This window comes from Tenrec ecaudatus, chromosome 13 (genome assembly GCF_050624435.1).
Source record: "Tenrec ecaudatus isolate mTenEca1 chromosome 13, mTenEca1.hap1, whole genome shotgun sequence".
Lineage (NCBI taxonomy): Eukaryota > Metazoa > Chordata > Mammalia > Afrosoricida > Tenrecidae > Tenrec > Tenrec ecaudatus.
This window is the reverse complement of record NC_134542.1, coordinates 115,968,189-115,985,851: the sequence shown is the minus strand read 5'-3', so window position 1 is coordinate 115,985,851 and position 17,663 is coordinate 115,968,189. Positions and strand designations below refer to the sequence as shown.

At 40.9% G+C, this 17,663-nt stretch overlaps 1 protein-coding gene across 4 annotated transcripts in view; it reads right to left on the bottom strand.

Moving 5' to 3' along the window:
* ZRANB3 (zinc finger RANBP2-type containing 3) overlaps positions 1–17,663 on the bottom strand; it is a 246,177-nt gene that overhangs the window by 224,189 nt on the left and 4,325 nt on the right. For 3 of the 4 annotated variants that reach the window (XM_075530071.1, XM_075530070.1, XM_075530073.1), the window contains exon 2: positions 6,277–6,444. In XM_075530071.1, coding sequence (XP_075386186.1) covers positions 6,277–6,437 — 161 coding nt within the window. In that variant the 5' untranslated portion in view covers positions 6,438–6,444. Of the gene's footprint in view, positions 1–6,276; positions 6,445–17,663 lie in introns of those variants that run through there. The other variant, XM_075530072.1, reaches the window with a different exon arrangement.

The window sequence follows — 17,663 nt, the reverse complement described above, 5'->3', positions numbered from 1 at the left end:
CGAAAAGTCTGATAAACTAAGGGGTTTAGCTAAATTGAAAGCATAAGGATTAATTAAAAATTAACATAGGAAAAATAGTGGAGCAGGCGCCTCCAAATGCATGTCTTACATCCAACAAAAAACATACAACAAGAAGCAGAAAGTATTAGAAACAACTTCGTCAGGCTTCTGGAAAATCCCTAACAGTTTATAACACTCAAGCAATCGCTGAGTCAAGAATAAGAAAACTTTGAGCAAATAGTATTACTACAACTGGATTCCCATATGCAAAAGAATTACTTTGACTTCTACTTTACTCTATATATTAAAATTTTAACTGAAATGAACAACCTGAATGTAAGAACTAAAACCACAAAACTCCTACAAGAAAATATACCTGAAGGTCTTCAGTACCTTGTGTTTAGCAGTGGATTCTTAAAATACAACACAAAGAGCATGGGAAACAAAAGATGAAATGAGTAAGTTGAACTTCAGAATTAAAATCATCTGGGTATGAAAGGACATTATTAAGAAAATGAAGAGACAGCCTAAACAATGGGGAAAAAATAGTTGAAAACCATGTATCTGGTAGGGACTTACTATGCAGGATACAAAAAGAACCCCTAAAACTCAACAACTAAATGGCACGCAGTTTAAAAGTGGGTCTAGGTCTTCTCTAATAGGATGGAAGGAAAGGACCAATGGCAACCAGAAATGCAGGTAGCAGTCAGAAAGTCAGGCTCAAAAGCCAATGCACAGATGGCTGCCCTGTAGTATTCCTTTCATTTGACTAAGGAGCGATAAACAAAAGAAATCAGTTATACACAAAGATAATGACACCAGAAAAATGGACAAGACTTGCACAGGTGTTCAAAATGGAAGACATCCAACTGGTGTTAAATTTCATGTGTCATAGAAAAATGCAAATGAAAACTGAAATACCTAACACTACATACCTATCAGAAAGTAAAAAAAATATGTATACACAGAAACACAAAATGTTGGTAAGGATGTGGTGTAAATGAAACTGTTCACCTTCACAACACGATCGCTGAAGACAAAATGGGTTCATAAGCAAATGTGGTGAAGAAAGATGATGTTGCTCAGCTATCAAAAGATTATCGTGTATGGACTCTTAAAAGGCTTGAAGATAAACAAGTGGACATCTAGCTAAGAAGCAACAAAGTCCACATGGAAGAAGTCCACACGGAACACCAACCTGTGTGATCATGAGGGGTCGATGGGCTCAGGTTTAAGGCATCAAAGACCCAGAACAAAAAATAATATCAATGTAAATGAGGGGAAGAGCAGAGTAGAAACCCAAAGCCCATCTGTAGACAACTGGACATCACCTTACAAAAGAGTCACAGGGAAGAGATGAGCCAGTCAGGGTGCAGTATAGCACCAATGAAACATACGACTTTTCTTTAGTTCTTCAATGCTTCTCCCTTGCCTCTCTCCCCCACCTATCATGACTTCAATTCTACCTTACAAATCCAGTTAGACCAGAGCATGTACACAGGTACAGATAAGAACTGGAAACACAGGGAATCCAGGACAGATAAACCCCTCAGGACCAACACTGGAAGTAGCCATACTAGGAGGGTGAGGGAAAGGTGTGGGGAGAAAGGAGTAACCAACCACAATGATTTACATATAACCCCCTCCTAGGGGACGGACAACAGAAAAGTGGGTGAAGGGAGACATCAGTCAGGGAAAGACATTCAAAAACAATTAACAATTTATATATTATCAAGGGTTCGTGAGGGGGGGTGGAGAAGGGAGGGAAAAAATTAGGTGATACCAAGGACTATAGTAGAAAGAAAATGTTTTGAAAATGATGGCAACAAACGTAAATATGTGCTTGACACAATGGATGGATGTATGGATTGTAATAAGAGCTGAATGAGCCCCCAATAAAATGATATTTTAATGGAACTGTTAGAGACTACTGATACATGTTTAAATTGATAGTTTCTTTAAAAAGTATTTGTAGTATCAGCTAAAATGGATTATAAATATACCTAAAAACCAAATCTACTGCAACGGAGTCAACTTGGATTCATAGTGAATGTTTATAAGGTGCCAGGGGTTGTAAATCTTCACACGAACAGATAGACTAGTCTTTAGCATCGTGGGCTAGTCTTGGGGCTGCTAACCAATAAGTTCAACAGTCCGGACTCATGAGCCACGACAAAGGGAAAAGATGAGGCTTTCTGCTCCCTTAAAGATTTCTATCTTATAGAAAAATAATTTATAATTTATCAAGGTGTTACAAGGGTGGTGGGGGGAAGGAAGGAGTTCATACCAAGGGCTCAAGAGAAAGTAAGTGTTTAGAAAACAATGATGGCAAATATGTACAAATATGCTTGATAGAATGAATGTATGGATTGTTGTAAGAGCCCCTGATAAAATGATCTTTTAATTTAAAAATTATCTTATAATTCAACAATTCCTCTCTAGTTGATGTCGACTCATAGCAATCCTATAGGGTAAGGCAGTAGAAAGCCATGTCTTTCTCCTGAGGAGTGGCTGGAGGTTTCGAACTTTGGACCTTGTGGATACCAGCCCCATGCTAACCACTCTACCACCAGGGACTCCTCAAGGGCCATATGAGGCCCGTGAAAATCATCAACACCAGCTATTATGAACGAAGAGAAGCAGTCCCAGCCATCACATTAAGAGTAAGTAGGTTGACGAGTATGGCTCATATCTGATACGATAAATATCCAAATGGCCCTGGCAGATAAAAGGTTCCTGATTTAAAGAAAGGCCTGGAAGACCTCAGAGATGAATTCAAGTCAGAAAATAGTGCTCGCAAGCTTATGGAAATTTTATTTTTAGTAATAACAAAGGGGTACTCCTTAGTAGATTTACCAGAAGGGCACTGGGTGATCACAAGGGCTTATGAAAAGAATTTTAAGAAAATTCAAAATGGCATTGGTAAGAAAAAGTCAAGGAAAGTCGTGCTGAAGAGGGAAGGAAAGAGTGGAACACAAGCTGGCCCACTAAGTCCAGAGGACGATATTCCTGCTCAGAGCAGCCAATGCACAGAAAGGGCCACAGGGCTGGCACCACCACGAGACAATGTCCCTCACTGACCCATAGTGACATAGGGAACAACACAGGAGATACAGTGCAGGAATTGTGCCCGATCTGACCCCACCACACTGGAGCAAAACACTAAAGGTGAGCAACAGAGCAACAAGTGGAGCAGAGCAATGAAGTCCCTGGGGAATACCAAAAATTAACTTTGGGGCCAGGTTGTGACAACCCATCAAACTAGACCAAAATACACTCCTAAGGGTCAATAAACAGACCTGAAACTATTTATAAGCTTTGCTTTTTGGTTGTTGTTTTGCTGTTGTTTTGCTCTGTGTTGTTTTTGTGCTTATTATTGTCTCTGCATGTCTATCTAGATAAGATTGGTGGGATAAACAAACCAGAGGAGAAAACAATGGGACCGATGTTTCCAGGGGACACTGGAGAGGAGGAAGCCTGGGAAAGGAAATGGGTGTTAACAAACCCAGGAACAAGGGAACAACAAGTGGTCTAAAATTGATGGCAAGGAGGGCATAGGATGCCTGTTAGGGATTTTATCAAGGTCAATGTAACCCACGGAATTACTGAAACCCAAATGAAGGACAAACACAATATTGGGACAAGAGGAAAGTAACAGGAAATAGATGAAAGAACTAGGAGGCAAAGGGTATTTACAGAGCTCTAAATATAGGCATGTACATATGTAAATATATGTATATATAATGAAAGGGAAATAGTTGTATACATATATTTATAGGTTTAGCATTAAGGTAGCAGACAGACATTGGGCCTTTACTCAAGTACTCCCTCAATGCAAGAACACTTTGTTCTAAAATCCTGGCATTCCATGATGCTCACCTTCCCAACACGATCACAAGCAAATATGGTGAAGAAAGTTGATGGTGTCCAGCTATAAAAAGGTAACGTCTGAGCTCTTAAAGGCTTGAAGGTAAACAAGCGGCCATCTAGCTGAAAAGCAACAAACTCCACATGGAAGAAACACACCAGCCTGTGTGATCATGAGGTGTCGACAGGATCAGATATCAAAGACGCAGAACAAAAAGCCATATCATTGTGATTGAGGGGGGAGTGCAGAGTGGAGACTCAAAGCCCATCTGCAGACAACTGAACATCTATTACATAAGGGTCACAAAAAAGAGATGAGCCAGTCAGGGTGTAGTATAGCACCAATGAAACATAAATTTTCCTCTGGTTCTTTAATGCTTCTCCTGCTTCCCTACCCCTCCTCCCCCACTATCATGACCCCAATTCTACCTTACAAATACAGCTAGACCGGAGCATGTACACAGGTACAAAAAAGAGCTGGAAACACAGGGAATCCAGGACAGATAAACCCCTCAAGACCAATAATGAGAGTAGCCATACCAGGAGGATGAGGGGAAGGTGGAGGGAGAAAGGGGGAAGCGATCACAATGATCTACATATAACCCCCCTCCTAGGGGGACAGATAACAGAAAAGTGGGTGAAGGGAGACATTGGTCAATATAAGACATGAAAAAATAATAATAATTTATAAATTATCAAGTGTTCACGAGGGAGGGAGGGGAAAAAAGTGAGGAGCTGATACCAAGGGCTCAAGTAGAAAAAAAAAGTTTTGAAAACGATGATGGCAACAAATGTACACATGTGCTTGACACAATGGATGGATAGATGGATGGATTGTGTTAAGAATTGTACAAGCCCCCAATAAAATGGTTAAAAAAAAAAGTCATGCTGAGTATTTATTTATTTATTTATTTCCCATTGTGATGCAACTGCTCACCCTTCAGGAGAAGCAAGGGTTGTCCTTCAGGAATTTCACTGGGAAACCTAACCCCATTCACCCCACTGCCCTGATCTTGCCCCTTCAGGCTTCTTTTGGTTCCCCCAACCAAAAGAACACTGAAAAGGGATGTAATTTGACTCACTAGCAGATGTGAAAACTTGTTTTGATACGGTGTGAATCAAAGAGGGAAAAATTCTTTGGGGGAAAGCCTGGAAAGATAGAAACTCTGCCTTCAGCAGTATACACATCTAGATGAAGAGTATGTTAAAAAGCAAGAGTTAAACATTTTTGATATCTGTGCTTAATGAACCCCTTTATGATTGAATAGTAATACTTTTTGTCATATCCCTATAAATGTATTTCTGTCAAAGCTCACTCAAGTGTTCTTCTTGTCACTTGATGTCCAGTCCAGCGTGGCAGCAGAGGCCTCCAGTTTGTGGTCTGACCTATAGGTTTTGCGTTTATCAGCCCAGGCCTACAAGTACCCCAGCTAAGGTTTAGAGCTGCCCCTTGGGACTCCACAATGTTATGAGCCAATTCCTTGAAGTAAATCTCTGTCTGTGTGTGTGTACACACACACACACACACACACACACACACACACATACACACACGGTTGACTGATAAAGCTCCTCTAGACTAAGACAAAATCTAACTGTAAGAAAGCAAAAAGGGAAACTATGGAAGTTATATCCAAGCTGGAAAAACTGGAAGGATCCCGAAGTAATGTGACAAGCCCCAAGTATATGCAGTGCATACTGCAGGAACAAAGTATAAATGCACAGAACAACACAGGTGACTCTCAAACATATGACATTGAGTGGAAGGACGATTTCCAAACACAGTATGCACTGGATACCATGTACATGGGTTACAGAATAGGCAAAACCAAATCTTTGGCTTAAAAACCCTAAGATTCATGCCTGATTATGAGGGTAATGTTTGATTTGTATTGGTTAAGATTTATACACTTTATTAATTTAACCTAACAAGAAACAGAATGGTAAACAAATATTAATTCTGGTTAATATAGATATGGAAGTAATTAGGAGGGAACCTGATGCTGGTGGCACAAAGCACTAAGCACTGGGCTGCGAACTCAAAGGTCAGCGGCTACTGCACACTCTCTAAAAGAAGCCTGGTAGTCTCGGATCCCCGAGGAGCAGGTGTACTGTCTATATGGTGGCGATGGGTCAGAATACACTTAGCAACATTGGGTTTGGTTTGGGGCGTTTACACTAATGTTGGCTGTTACGTTGTAGTGAGTAAAAAGAACAGGAGGATTGGGGAACAGTGGCAAAAGAGACAAACGATGATGTACGGCCTAATGTTTCAACCGCAGGTGCTGTGTCTAGAAGCATTGGCTGTTAACAGTCTTTTAACTTTCTGTATGTTTAAAATGTTTCCATAATAAAGTGGTGAGAGAAAGTGTATGGCATTTTCATAGTGTCTTAAAAGATATACTTTACCTGCCGTCTCTTCTAAGGGCAAAAACAATGCCATCTTTCTGGAAAGGAAGCAGCTTTGCTCTTAGCTTGTCAGGCAAATAATCCAGCTGTTTTTCAGATTCATTTGCCAAAGGAGAAGTTTGAGGCGTGCGAGGCTTTCTCATGTTACGAACTCTATGCATATTGACCCTGAAAACAAAGAGACCATACAGCAGTGAGAGATGGGTGACGTAGGCACAGATAAGTAGATTCCATCACCCAACACAAATGATAATGGAGAGATGCTAATACATAGTCTTGATGGACTATCTACACAGAGATACAACAGTTAAATCATGATCCGCTAACAAGCTCCGGAGAAAATTTACAGCACTGAGTCCAAAACTAATTACATAATGTACAACCTAGGAACTCAACCGCTTGTGACACACTGAGCCATCACATAAGCCAAACAGATGGGCCTGGGCGGGTGAACAGTGTGTCCTGAGAGTTGGCAGTTTGAATCCATGCAGTAGTGTTGTAGAAGCAGGAACTGGTCAACTGCTTCAATAAAGGTAGCTGTGAAAACCTGTGGGCTAGTTCAACTCAGTAACACATGGGGTTGTAGGGGTTAGAATGACCTTGACAGTAATGGGTTTGGTTTTTGTGATTTAAAAACTCCCCTACACAAGAAATTGTTAAGACTGGACTTCGGATAATATGACGGAGTAGGCAGAAAAATGACTTAGATTATCTAACGGCTGTGCTCAAACAACGGCCTGCACGGGCCATGCGGACCGTCGAGGACCTTTATCCAGCCCCCCAGATGTTTTTGCCCCGTTTTCTTTTTTACTTCAAAATAAGTTATGTGCAGTGTGCATAGGAATTTGTTCATAATTTTTTTAAACTATAGACTGGCCCTCCAACGGGTCTGAAGGACAGTGAACTGGCCCCCTGTTTAAAAAGTTTGAGGATCCCTGATCTACAACATAGGCTTGAGAAATCAAAGGAAAGAGATACACATGAAAGTTTCAAGTGACATATAAAGAAATGGACTGAATACTGACTAGAAGAAACTGAATGAAAGAAACATATAAGCAAACAGAATGGTGAGCTGTCAAACAGTCTGACAGCACATAGCCTCTTTGAATTTTAAGTGCAGTTGCTATTGGGGCAACAAGCTGATAATCCCTCTGCTTACCAAGGGCCAGGCTGCTAGATGCCAACACGAGTGGTGCATGTTTTCCCCTTATTTCCCAAGTTCTCCCAGTGACCAGAATGGTGATCAGGTCCCTCCCCCATCTACCTAATGCTGGTGACACCTACACCCCTACATAGCCCCTGTTCCAAGGCAGGAGGTATGCCCTCATGAATCAGGCACCGGTCCAAGCAGGCCAGGATGTCCTCTCCTCCCTCTCCATCCCTTTTCGTTTCTCCCGTGTGCTGTAATCCGATGCACCCCTCTACCCAAGCTGTAGCCCCAGTGCTGTCCTGTGAAGTGCATTCTTCTGGTGGGGGAAGGGTGTCCACATAGTTGGGGTTGGGGCCAGACCCGCAGACCTCTCTATTGGTTCCCTGGTACATGCTGGTATGTTGTATTCATGTCTTGGTGCATCGGGTTGAAGCCTGGTCTTTCTCCCTCTTCTGTGGAGATATAAACAATACCCTCCCAGACACGCATAGGGAGGACCGTAGGTCCGGCCCCACCATGGGATATGGCATCCCTCATTGGACCATGGCGCTGTGGGGACAGCAGAGTGGGAATAGTGCATGGTCTGGCCCCATCACAGTGGGGCCAGGCACTGAGGGCATGCAGCTTAACAGCAGGGGGAGCATAGTGAAGAAATCCCCGGGGAATACCAAAAATGGACTTTGGAGACAGAGTGTGGCACCCCATCAGACTCAACTGGAAAACACTCATAAAGAACAACAAACAACTTGAACTATTTATTGGCTTTTCCATTTGGGTCAGTGGTTTTTTGTTGTTATTTTATTTGTTTGTTGTTATTGTTTTGTTGGTTTGACGTTCATTGTTGTTTGATTTGGCTGTGCCAGGTTTTTTCACTTATGAATGTACCCGCATGTCTTATCTAGCTAGATAAGATAGCGGGATAAATAATTCGGAGGTGAAAAGAACAGGACCCGTGATCCTGAGGGGATACAGAAGGTGAGGTGGGATTAAGAAAGAGGTGAGGGGAAGCCAACCCAGGGACAAGGCACCAACAAGTAAACTAAAATCAATGGAAGGAAGGTCGTAGGATGCCTAGGGGGGCTTAGTCAAAGGCAATGTAGCAGCAAGGAATTAATAAACCCAAATGAAGGTCGAACACGATGGTGGGACAAGAGAAAAATAAAAGGAAATAGAAGAAAGAACCAGGAGGCAGAGGACATTTATAGAGGCCTAAATACAGGTATGTACATATATAAATACATATATAAAATGAGAGGGGAATAGAGCTATGTACTCATATCTATATGTTAAGAATTAAAGTTGCAGATGGACATTGGGCCTTGACTCAAGTACTCCCTTAACACAAGAACACTTTGTTCTATCAATCTGGCATTCTGTGCTGCTCACTTTCCCGACATGATCGCTGAAGACAAAATGGGTGCATAAGCAAATGTGAAGAAAGCTGATGGTGCCCAATTATCAAAAGACATAGCATCTGGGTCTTAAAGTCTTGAAGATAAACAAGCGGCCATCTAGCTGAGAAACAACAAGGCCCACATAGAAGAAGCACACCAGCCTGTGTGATCATGAGGTATCAATGGGATCAGGTATCAGGCATGTAAAACCCAGAATAAAGCCATACCCAAAGTGAATAGGGGGGAATGGAGTGGAGACCCAAAGCTCTCGGTAGACCCCTCATAGAGAGGTTACAAGGGAGAGATGAGCCAGTCAGGGTGTACTATAGCACCAATGAAACACAACTTTCCTCTAGTTCTTTGGTGCTTCCTTCACCCCACTATCATGACCTCAATTCTACCTTACAAATAGGATTAGACCAGAGCATGCACACTGCTACAGATAAGAGCCCAAAATACAAGGAATCCAGAGATACCAGTAGGATTAGGGGTTGGTGGGGGGAGAAAGAGGGAATCGATCACAGGATCAATCTAGAACACCCTACCAGGAGGATGAATAACAGAAAAGTGGGTGAGGGGAGATGGAGGATGATGTAAAAATTGAAAATAATAATCTATAACTTATCAAGAGTTCATGAAGGAGGGTAGGTTGGGGAGGGAGGGGGAAGGAAGGGGGTAGCTGATATCAGGGGCTCAAGTGGGAAGAGGATGCTTTGAAAATGATGATGGCGGCATATGTACAAATATGCTTGACACACTGGATGAATGCATGGATTGTGATGAGATGTAAGAGTACCTAATAAAAGTATTTTAAATAATAAATAAAAAACAAAACAAAAAATGAATCAGGCACCAGAACATGCCAATCCTATGTTTGGTGGCACTCGATTGGCAGTGGCTTAGACCTGGAGAGCACTCAAGAGCCAAATTGAGCTGCCTGCCCCCCAGCCACCACTCTAAGCCAGAAGTAATGCTTCAGATGATCAGTCCCTCCACCCCCAGCCCTGTCACCCTCCCGGAAGTCCTTCTGGGAACAGGGGTGCTGATTTCCAGCATCCTCCTTGGCTGGTACATGGAGCAGTCGGTGCGCTGGCTCCTTGGAGGTCAGGCATGTTAACTGAGAATCCAGCATGCCTGCTTCATCTTTCCTTCCCTGCCCTTGTTTGTGTTTTTATTTTCTAACTTCCTCAGTCTTTTTCTTAGTTTTGTTTATTTCCTTTTCCAACCTTTTTCTTTTTGTTTTAATTTACAACTCTATTTTTCTTTATTGCCTCTTTCCCTCATTTTAAAAGTTTTCCTCATCATTTTTCTTCATTTGTTGTAATTATTTCAGCGCTGCCACCACCCCCTTTGCCCGTTTGATTTTTATTTCTTGTTTTTGCTCCTTTTTAGGTTCATTTTCTTTTGTTGCTGTGGTGGCTTTTTCCCACTCTGGTTTTTCTTTTCCTTGTCCCATGGCTGAGAGAAAACAGTAACGCCTACATTGTCTAGGAAAAGCCACATGTGGTGCAGCCTTACTGGACAAGCACCATCATCAGCTCTTGCACCACTAGATTAGCACCGGCCCAACCCAACTTCAACTGCACACACACTCCCAACCTTCACGACACCAACCAAGAAATAGGTATTGAGCCCATAGATGCTGCCAGGCTAACAAGCAAAGGAGCACACACTTAGCAATAACAAAACAAAATTCCTGGGTAAAACACTAACATGCCAATTAAATACAAATAAAACAACACTACAATGTCTGATAGACAATACACAACCTTGGCTCGCTTGAAGAAACAAGACAGAATGGCAAAAAATGTGACAACACAGAGCCAGAAAATTTTCCTGAGGAAAAAAATAACACACTTGACAAGAAGTTCAAAAGAATATTTAAGTATCTTTAAAAGACTGAGAGAAAGATCAAGGAAAACATTCAAAATCAAGGAAAATATAAAAACAAACAAAAAACAATCTCTTAGAACTCAGGAGAATACAAGAGCAGCGTAAAAAAGGAAAGAAAAATACAATCCATACCCAAAAAGCAGAAAACCAGAAGCTTAATATCAAGATTTCACAATAATGGATTCAAAGAGGAAACCAATGGAAACGAATAGATGAAAGACAGAATTAAGGAAATTTAAAAGATACCCAGAAATTAAAGGAATTTATAAAAATGAGACCAATTTTACAAGATACTGAAGGAAGTTCTTTGGCCAGAGAACCAATAAGCTCATATTAACATACATGGCCTCACCACCCAAAAGTCAATCCAGATAAGCAAGTCTACCAAGTAATATTAAGGGAAAAAAAGAAAATCAGAGATTTAGTAAACGCTAAAGTAGCAGCAGCAGAGGAAAGAAGAAAATCCATACAATAACTCAGCACAGAAGTGTAAGGAACAAAGAAACCAGCAGCATTGCATGAGCACATGCTCAGGTAATACACAGCAAAAAATTCATACCTATTGATAATTGCACTGTTAATGGATTAAGCACACCACTGACTTAGCACTTGTGGGTTTCAGAGACTGTAATTCTTGGAAGGAGTAAGAAGCTTCATCTTTCTCCTGCAGATGGTGGTGGTTTTAACCTGCTGACCTTGTGATTAAAAGTTCAACATGTAACCACAAAGGCTCAAATAAGAAAATAAATAAATAAATTAATTAAAAATTAAAAAAAAAGAAAATAAGACCAATCAATATGTTGTAGACAGGAGACAGGTCTTAGACCCAAATATGGAAGAATCTAAAAATCAAAGGATGGAAAACATGTATCAAGGAAATGGCACTCAAAAGAAAGATTGGCAATGCTAATTTCTGATAAAATAGATTTTAATGAAAGGAGGGCTCAACCTATCAATTGCATTGAAGTCTGAGGAAATCTCTTTGGCATCATAAGCCTTTTCTGTCTGAGAGAGATCTAGGAGAGTTGAGCCAGGTAGAAACAAAAGAGAAAAAAAATATCAAGATTTGAAGTTGGCTCTTTGAATGAATTAATAAAATGGGCAAAATCACTGGCAAAAACCTACCAAAGCAAAAGAGGATGTAAATAACACAAATAAGAAATGAAGTGGATGACATCACAATAGGTCCCACTGAAATAGAAAGCATAACAACGGAATTGACCTTACTCGAAGAAACTTAAAAACCTAAAAGAAACTAACAAATTCCAGAAACACACTACCTTTCTAAACCAATACTGCCAAAGGTGGAGAATCTGAACATATACCTAAAAAAAGAAGCCCTAGTGGTTAGGTGGGCAAATAACCACAAGTTCAATAGTTTTACCTCTCCTGGACATACTTGATTTCAGTAATACTAATGGCTAACATTTATTGAAGAAAACTGGGATATAAAAAGACTTTTCCCCAGCTTTGTCTCTCCCAAAGATAGACATTAGAGGCTATTTGCCAGCACATGGTGGGAGGTCAGATGCATTCAGCCTTCAAAGGTCTGGTCCCACACAGGTGGGGCCCACTGCCTGCTGTGAAGGACAGTGGATTACTTCTCCCTGAAGGCATTCAGACATTAGTCTGGTCCACTGTGAGGTTCACATGCTGCTGATTATGGTTTCCATGGAGAGCCAGAGAACAGGTCAAACCTGCTCAGTCATCCAAAATTAGGCTGCCACCTTGAATCTAGGATCGGCCCATATTGTCACTTGTATATCCCAATCTCTCCCCTTCCTATTGCATGTATACCCCTAGATCATCGCCCTCTCATCACTATATTACCTATAACACAACCCCTTCTTGTGATGTATGTCCTTACCTGTAATTAAGGAGCTTGCACACCCCCAAAAGATCTATAAGCGTTGGTTAGTAATAAACAGCTCTCGTTTGCTCCTGCAATTCCCACCTTCCATATCCTTACGGGGACCACCAAGCGGGGCTGCGGTGAGCATGCTACTATGAAATGTGTCTGACTCCATTATTTCAATCTCTCTTTATCTCTCCGTATTTTCTATGACTTCAATATAACCTTTACTTATTATTGCTGTACAATTGTGTCTACTGGATCTGTGATTTGTTAGGGGCTGGCTACCCTGACAGAAAACAAATGGCCTTGGTGGCGTAGTGGATTACAAATTGGGCTTCTTCCTCCAGGTTCAGCAGTATGAAACCATGAGCCACTCCACAGAATAAAGAAGCTGTCACTGGAATGCTTTACACCTGGGAAATAAACTCAGGGGTAGTTCTGTCCTATCCTGTAGGGCCACTATGAGTTAGAATCAACGTGATGGCACTTAGTTTTTGGCTTTTGTGTAAATGTGTTAAAGCTTAGATTCTGAGCACTAGGTTTGCAGAAGGCTACAAATAAGCGTGAACACCTAAAATCTGTTTGCAAAGTACCCATGTGGATTAAGATGTGACTGAAGTCCTTCAGACTATCTCCTTATTCTAAGAAAGTTTGGTTTCTTTGATTCACCCAAGCAGAAATGTGAAGTCTGGACCTCAGGCAGAGCGCATTAGAAAGCGGATTCCCTCACCAACCCACCCAAGCAGCCCAGACAGGGATCGTCTCCCTTTGGGGCTTGCCTGGGCCTGCCCTGGATCAAGGCTCCCTTTTGAGGGTCACAGTCACGTTCAAATCCTGACCAAGCCTTGGTCAGAAGGCCCTGGATCAATCTAAGTCAGCGTTTCTCAACCTTTAGGTTGCAACCCCTTTGGGGGTTGAACGACCCTTTCACAGGGGTTGCCCAAGACCACCGGAAAACAGGTATATCTGACACCACACTCCTCTAATTGGTCCCCAGGTGGGTCTGCCCACATGCAGATACACCCACATAGGAGTACTAGGTGTGAAAACTGCTACCCATGCTTCAAGACAAAATTTCATTTATTTGTAATTAGAAATAAACATTTCCCAATATATCATTACTTATTGTTTTAAATCTTTTTAAAAAAATCATTTTAAAGGGACTCGTACAACACTCATCCATACATACATCTGTTGTGTCAAACACATTTGCACATTTGTTGCCATCATCATTCTCAAAACATCTGCTTTCCACTAGAGCCCCTGGCATCAGCTCATTTTTTCCCTCCTATAATTACATATTGTTTTGTGATTAATCACTATGCTTTAACTATGTTCAATTTGTAACAATGAAAATATATCCTGCATATCAGATATTAGCAAAATTAGAGTTATGAAGTAGCAACAAAAATAATTTATGGTTGGGGGTCCCCACAACATGAGGAACTGTGTTAATGGGTCACAGCATTAGGAAGGTGGAGAACCAGTCCTAAGCTCTTTTGTCTTAGCTTAATGTAGATGTCCCAATGTGGTCCCATTCCCATTTCTATATATACCGTATACACTCGAGTGTAAGCCGACTGGAATATATGTAATTTTACCACAAAAAACGGGAAACTTATCGACTCAAGTATAAGCCTATGGCGGGAAATGCAGCAGCTACTGGTAAATTTCAAAATAAAAATAGATACCAATAAAATTACATTAATTGAGGCATCAGTAGGTTAAATGTTATTGAACATTTATTTCAAAGAAAAACCGTAAACTAGCTCTGTAAGTGGAAAAGAGGGTCAACAAAAACAATATGGCATCAAAAATAACTTCAAAAGTACAAAAAAACTTAGCTCAATCAGCAACCAAGCGACAAGTTAAAATCCTCCAAAATTGGATTCCTCATCATCATCATCTGTCCTAACAGAGCTTCAGCCTGGGCAGGTGTGAGGTTATCAGCACAGACATTGTCAGTATCACTGAGTTCACAGTCATCACCAGCACTGCTGTCGTTCTCATGCAAAGCGCCGTCTTCACTGCCACCCACACCATTACTGATGCCACCTTTCTTGAAGGCGCGTCGCACCATGTCCTCTGGAATCTCTTCCCATGCAATCATGAACCCACTTTGCTATCAGTTACATGTCGGGAGTCATCAAATTTCCAACTTTTGTCAGTAGGGTTTGACCAGATGATATCCATTCAAGTCACATCTTTCGCACACGGTCATTGAAAGGCTTAAACACACATCTAGGGGCTGCAATACAGATGTAAGCCCACCTGGAATAATGGCCAAAGTCATAAGCATAGTCAACACTGGGTCCAGAGAGGGGTTAATAAGAAAATAAAAAATAAAATAGAGCAGACTAAGTACTGCAAATAAACGGGCTGTGTATCCAAGACCAGAGATATACTGGTACTTGTATTCAGCGATGCTTGGGCGGAGCAAGGGGGCGTGACCAAGCACGGGTAAAACTGTAACACCTCCGGCAATGATCACAGTCCTGGAGAAGAGCAGGGGCAGAAAAGCAGCCACATCAAACATTCATCTGACTGGGATCCAGCACGAAGAAGCGGGCAGGTTCTTACCCAGTACAGAAGGAACAACACAGAGGCTGCTGGCGGGCAGGAGAAAAGGAGAGCGGTGATATCAGCAGAGACCGAAGAACACCCGCACTGCACCGGAGGCTTTTTCCACATGTAAAATGCGCTGAAACACTCGGATGAAACACCAGAATATATGGTAGCCTGGACAACAACTGTGATCTGCTGCCAATCATGCATCTTTGAGAGTTTTCTTTGCCTTCCTAAATCCTAGTTAAGCCTCTGATTCTCTGTAAATCCATGAACATCATTACAACTTCCTGCCAGTGGTCTCCCTCACTCAGATGATTCGTTGTTGTCTTTACCTTGTCTTTTTCTGTTTAAGACTTAAATGTTCTCCATAAATTATATTTGGGGTCTCTTTATCTTAAAGCACTTGAAACAAACTGTGTATGACTGAAAAGGAAAAACATTTGTTCTGTAAACATTCACCCAAGGCACTATAGTAAAAAATTAATTAAATTTTAATAGGTAAATCTATAGGTAAAATAACCGGATTAATAGTTTCTTAGGGCTAATGTTAGGGAAGGTTGGGGGAAATGGAGAGCTAATAATAATAAATATAAAAAGAAATATAATGTTCTAAAATTGATTGTGGTGATAATTGAACAACTCTTTAATATGTTTAAACCACTGAATTGTATGGCATGTGAATTATATGTCAATGAAACTGTTAACATTAGGAAAAGTTAAATAAGTTTTATATTGATTCAAATTTGATAAATGAAATTTATTCTCAAATGCTAAAATTATTTTTCAACGAGCTCTATTCATAGTATAATTTATGCTTGTTTAGGACATTTCCACAACTGAGTTAGTTACTTCAGAGAAAATTTTAATTTTTTGTGACATAAAAAATTTCACACACATATATAAATTCTTACAACTCTACCAGAAAAAAGTACTATTAAAAGGCTTGATGGTTTTCTGGTCACTGTCATTTAGTGTGCACCATCCTTTTAAGTTTACATACTGCACGAATGATTTCTTTTGGAAAAGGTCTGTCAGGTTTGTGGCGGAGGTTAATCAGCAGGAAGTCAGTGGTTCCAAATGTCCAACTTTTCCCAACCACTGTACCACTCAGTCATCGCAAGTATTCCTTACCCCTGCCCTACATTTGATTCCAAAATTCACAGAATTACAACCCATCACAAAATTTACAACCCATCAAGGAAATGGTTGTGGAAGCTAGGCCAAACATCAGCTTGGAGGATTGTCCTCAGTCAGGTGGTTGCAGTAACTGACAGACAAAACACAAATGAGCAGCTCAGACAACAGGCGGTTGACTCACAAGGCTGGGGAAGTTGGTAAATAAAGTCAGATGATAGGCTGCTATCTCAAATCACAAGAACTAGAGGTCAAAGATGAATCAGAAAAACAATGCAGACCAAGAGAACTCTGCCCAAACATTCCTATATGTGAACACAGATGATACCCCAAAGGGATCCAAGCCCCATCTCCTACCAAGGCAGCAGCTCAAAATATATCGAAATCTAGTTCTGTCTGAATAACGTAGAGGCAACTCACTCCAGAATGGGACTATGCCATAGGAACGGAGGCTAGGATTTATAATTTATCATAAAATGGATTTAAGATATCATTTATCCCGATTTCAAAAGTAAATAAATGCCTGTGTCCAAAAGAATCTCAAGAAATACTTAGCAATAAGAAATAGAATCACAATCCACACAAACATCTATTGTGTTGAGAACATTTGCACATCTGTTGCCACCTTCAGTCTCAAAACATTTTTCTACTTGATCCCTTGTTATCAGCTCCTCGTTGACTTCTTGATATAAAGCTCCTTCTTGTACATAAAAAAAAAGAAAGAAATAGATACTACATGCTATGATCTAGAGAAACAAAACTCAGATCATCTCAGGGCTTGCTTTCTTGAAAAGGGACAATAAGCATAAGCAAGCAATTAGATCTTCTAGATGACTAAGAACAGATTAATAATGGATTATGAAGGAACTGAAGACGATGATGCTCCTTTTAATTTAGGTAACACGAAAATGCTTCTTGTGGAGGTCCAAATGATATAAAAGTCAGCTTGGTTCAAGATTGGAACCGAAGCATTCCAGATAGAGAATATTCATACAAAAGACCTGAGTTGAGAGCTTAATATTTTTGAAAAACAGAAAAATGACTTAAACAAGGAAAGGTTTGTGTGGACTCTACCTACAGAGGTAAATATTAGCAGATCCTAAGTTGCCCTAACAGACAGCATGGTAAGAACCTCTAGGAACTGATCCTTCCAGAGAAACAATCACTGAGCTGGAAAAAATGGTCAGAACCCACTGTTCTGGAATACTAGAGTCTAACTGCACACTTGCAACGTGGAGGAGGGCAGGTTTGATGAAGGAGACTGTACACAGTGCTGCTTTGGCGCATCACTACTGTCCTGCATGTCCACGCATGAAGGCAGGCACTCATGGGATGGCAACAAGTGCTCCTGGTGTGGTTTTCCAGTTCTAAGGACTTTGTCCTCCAAAAATTG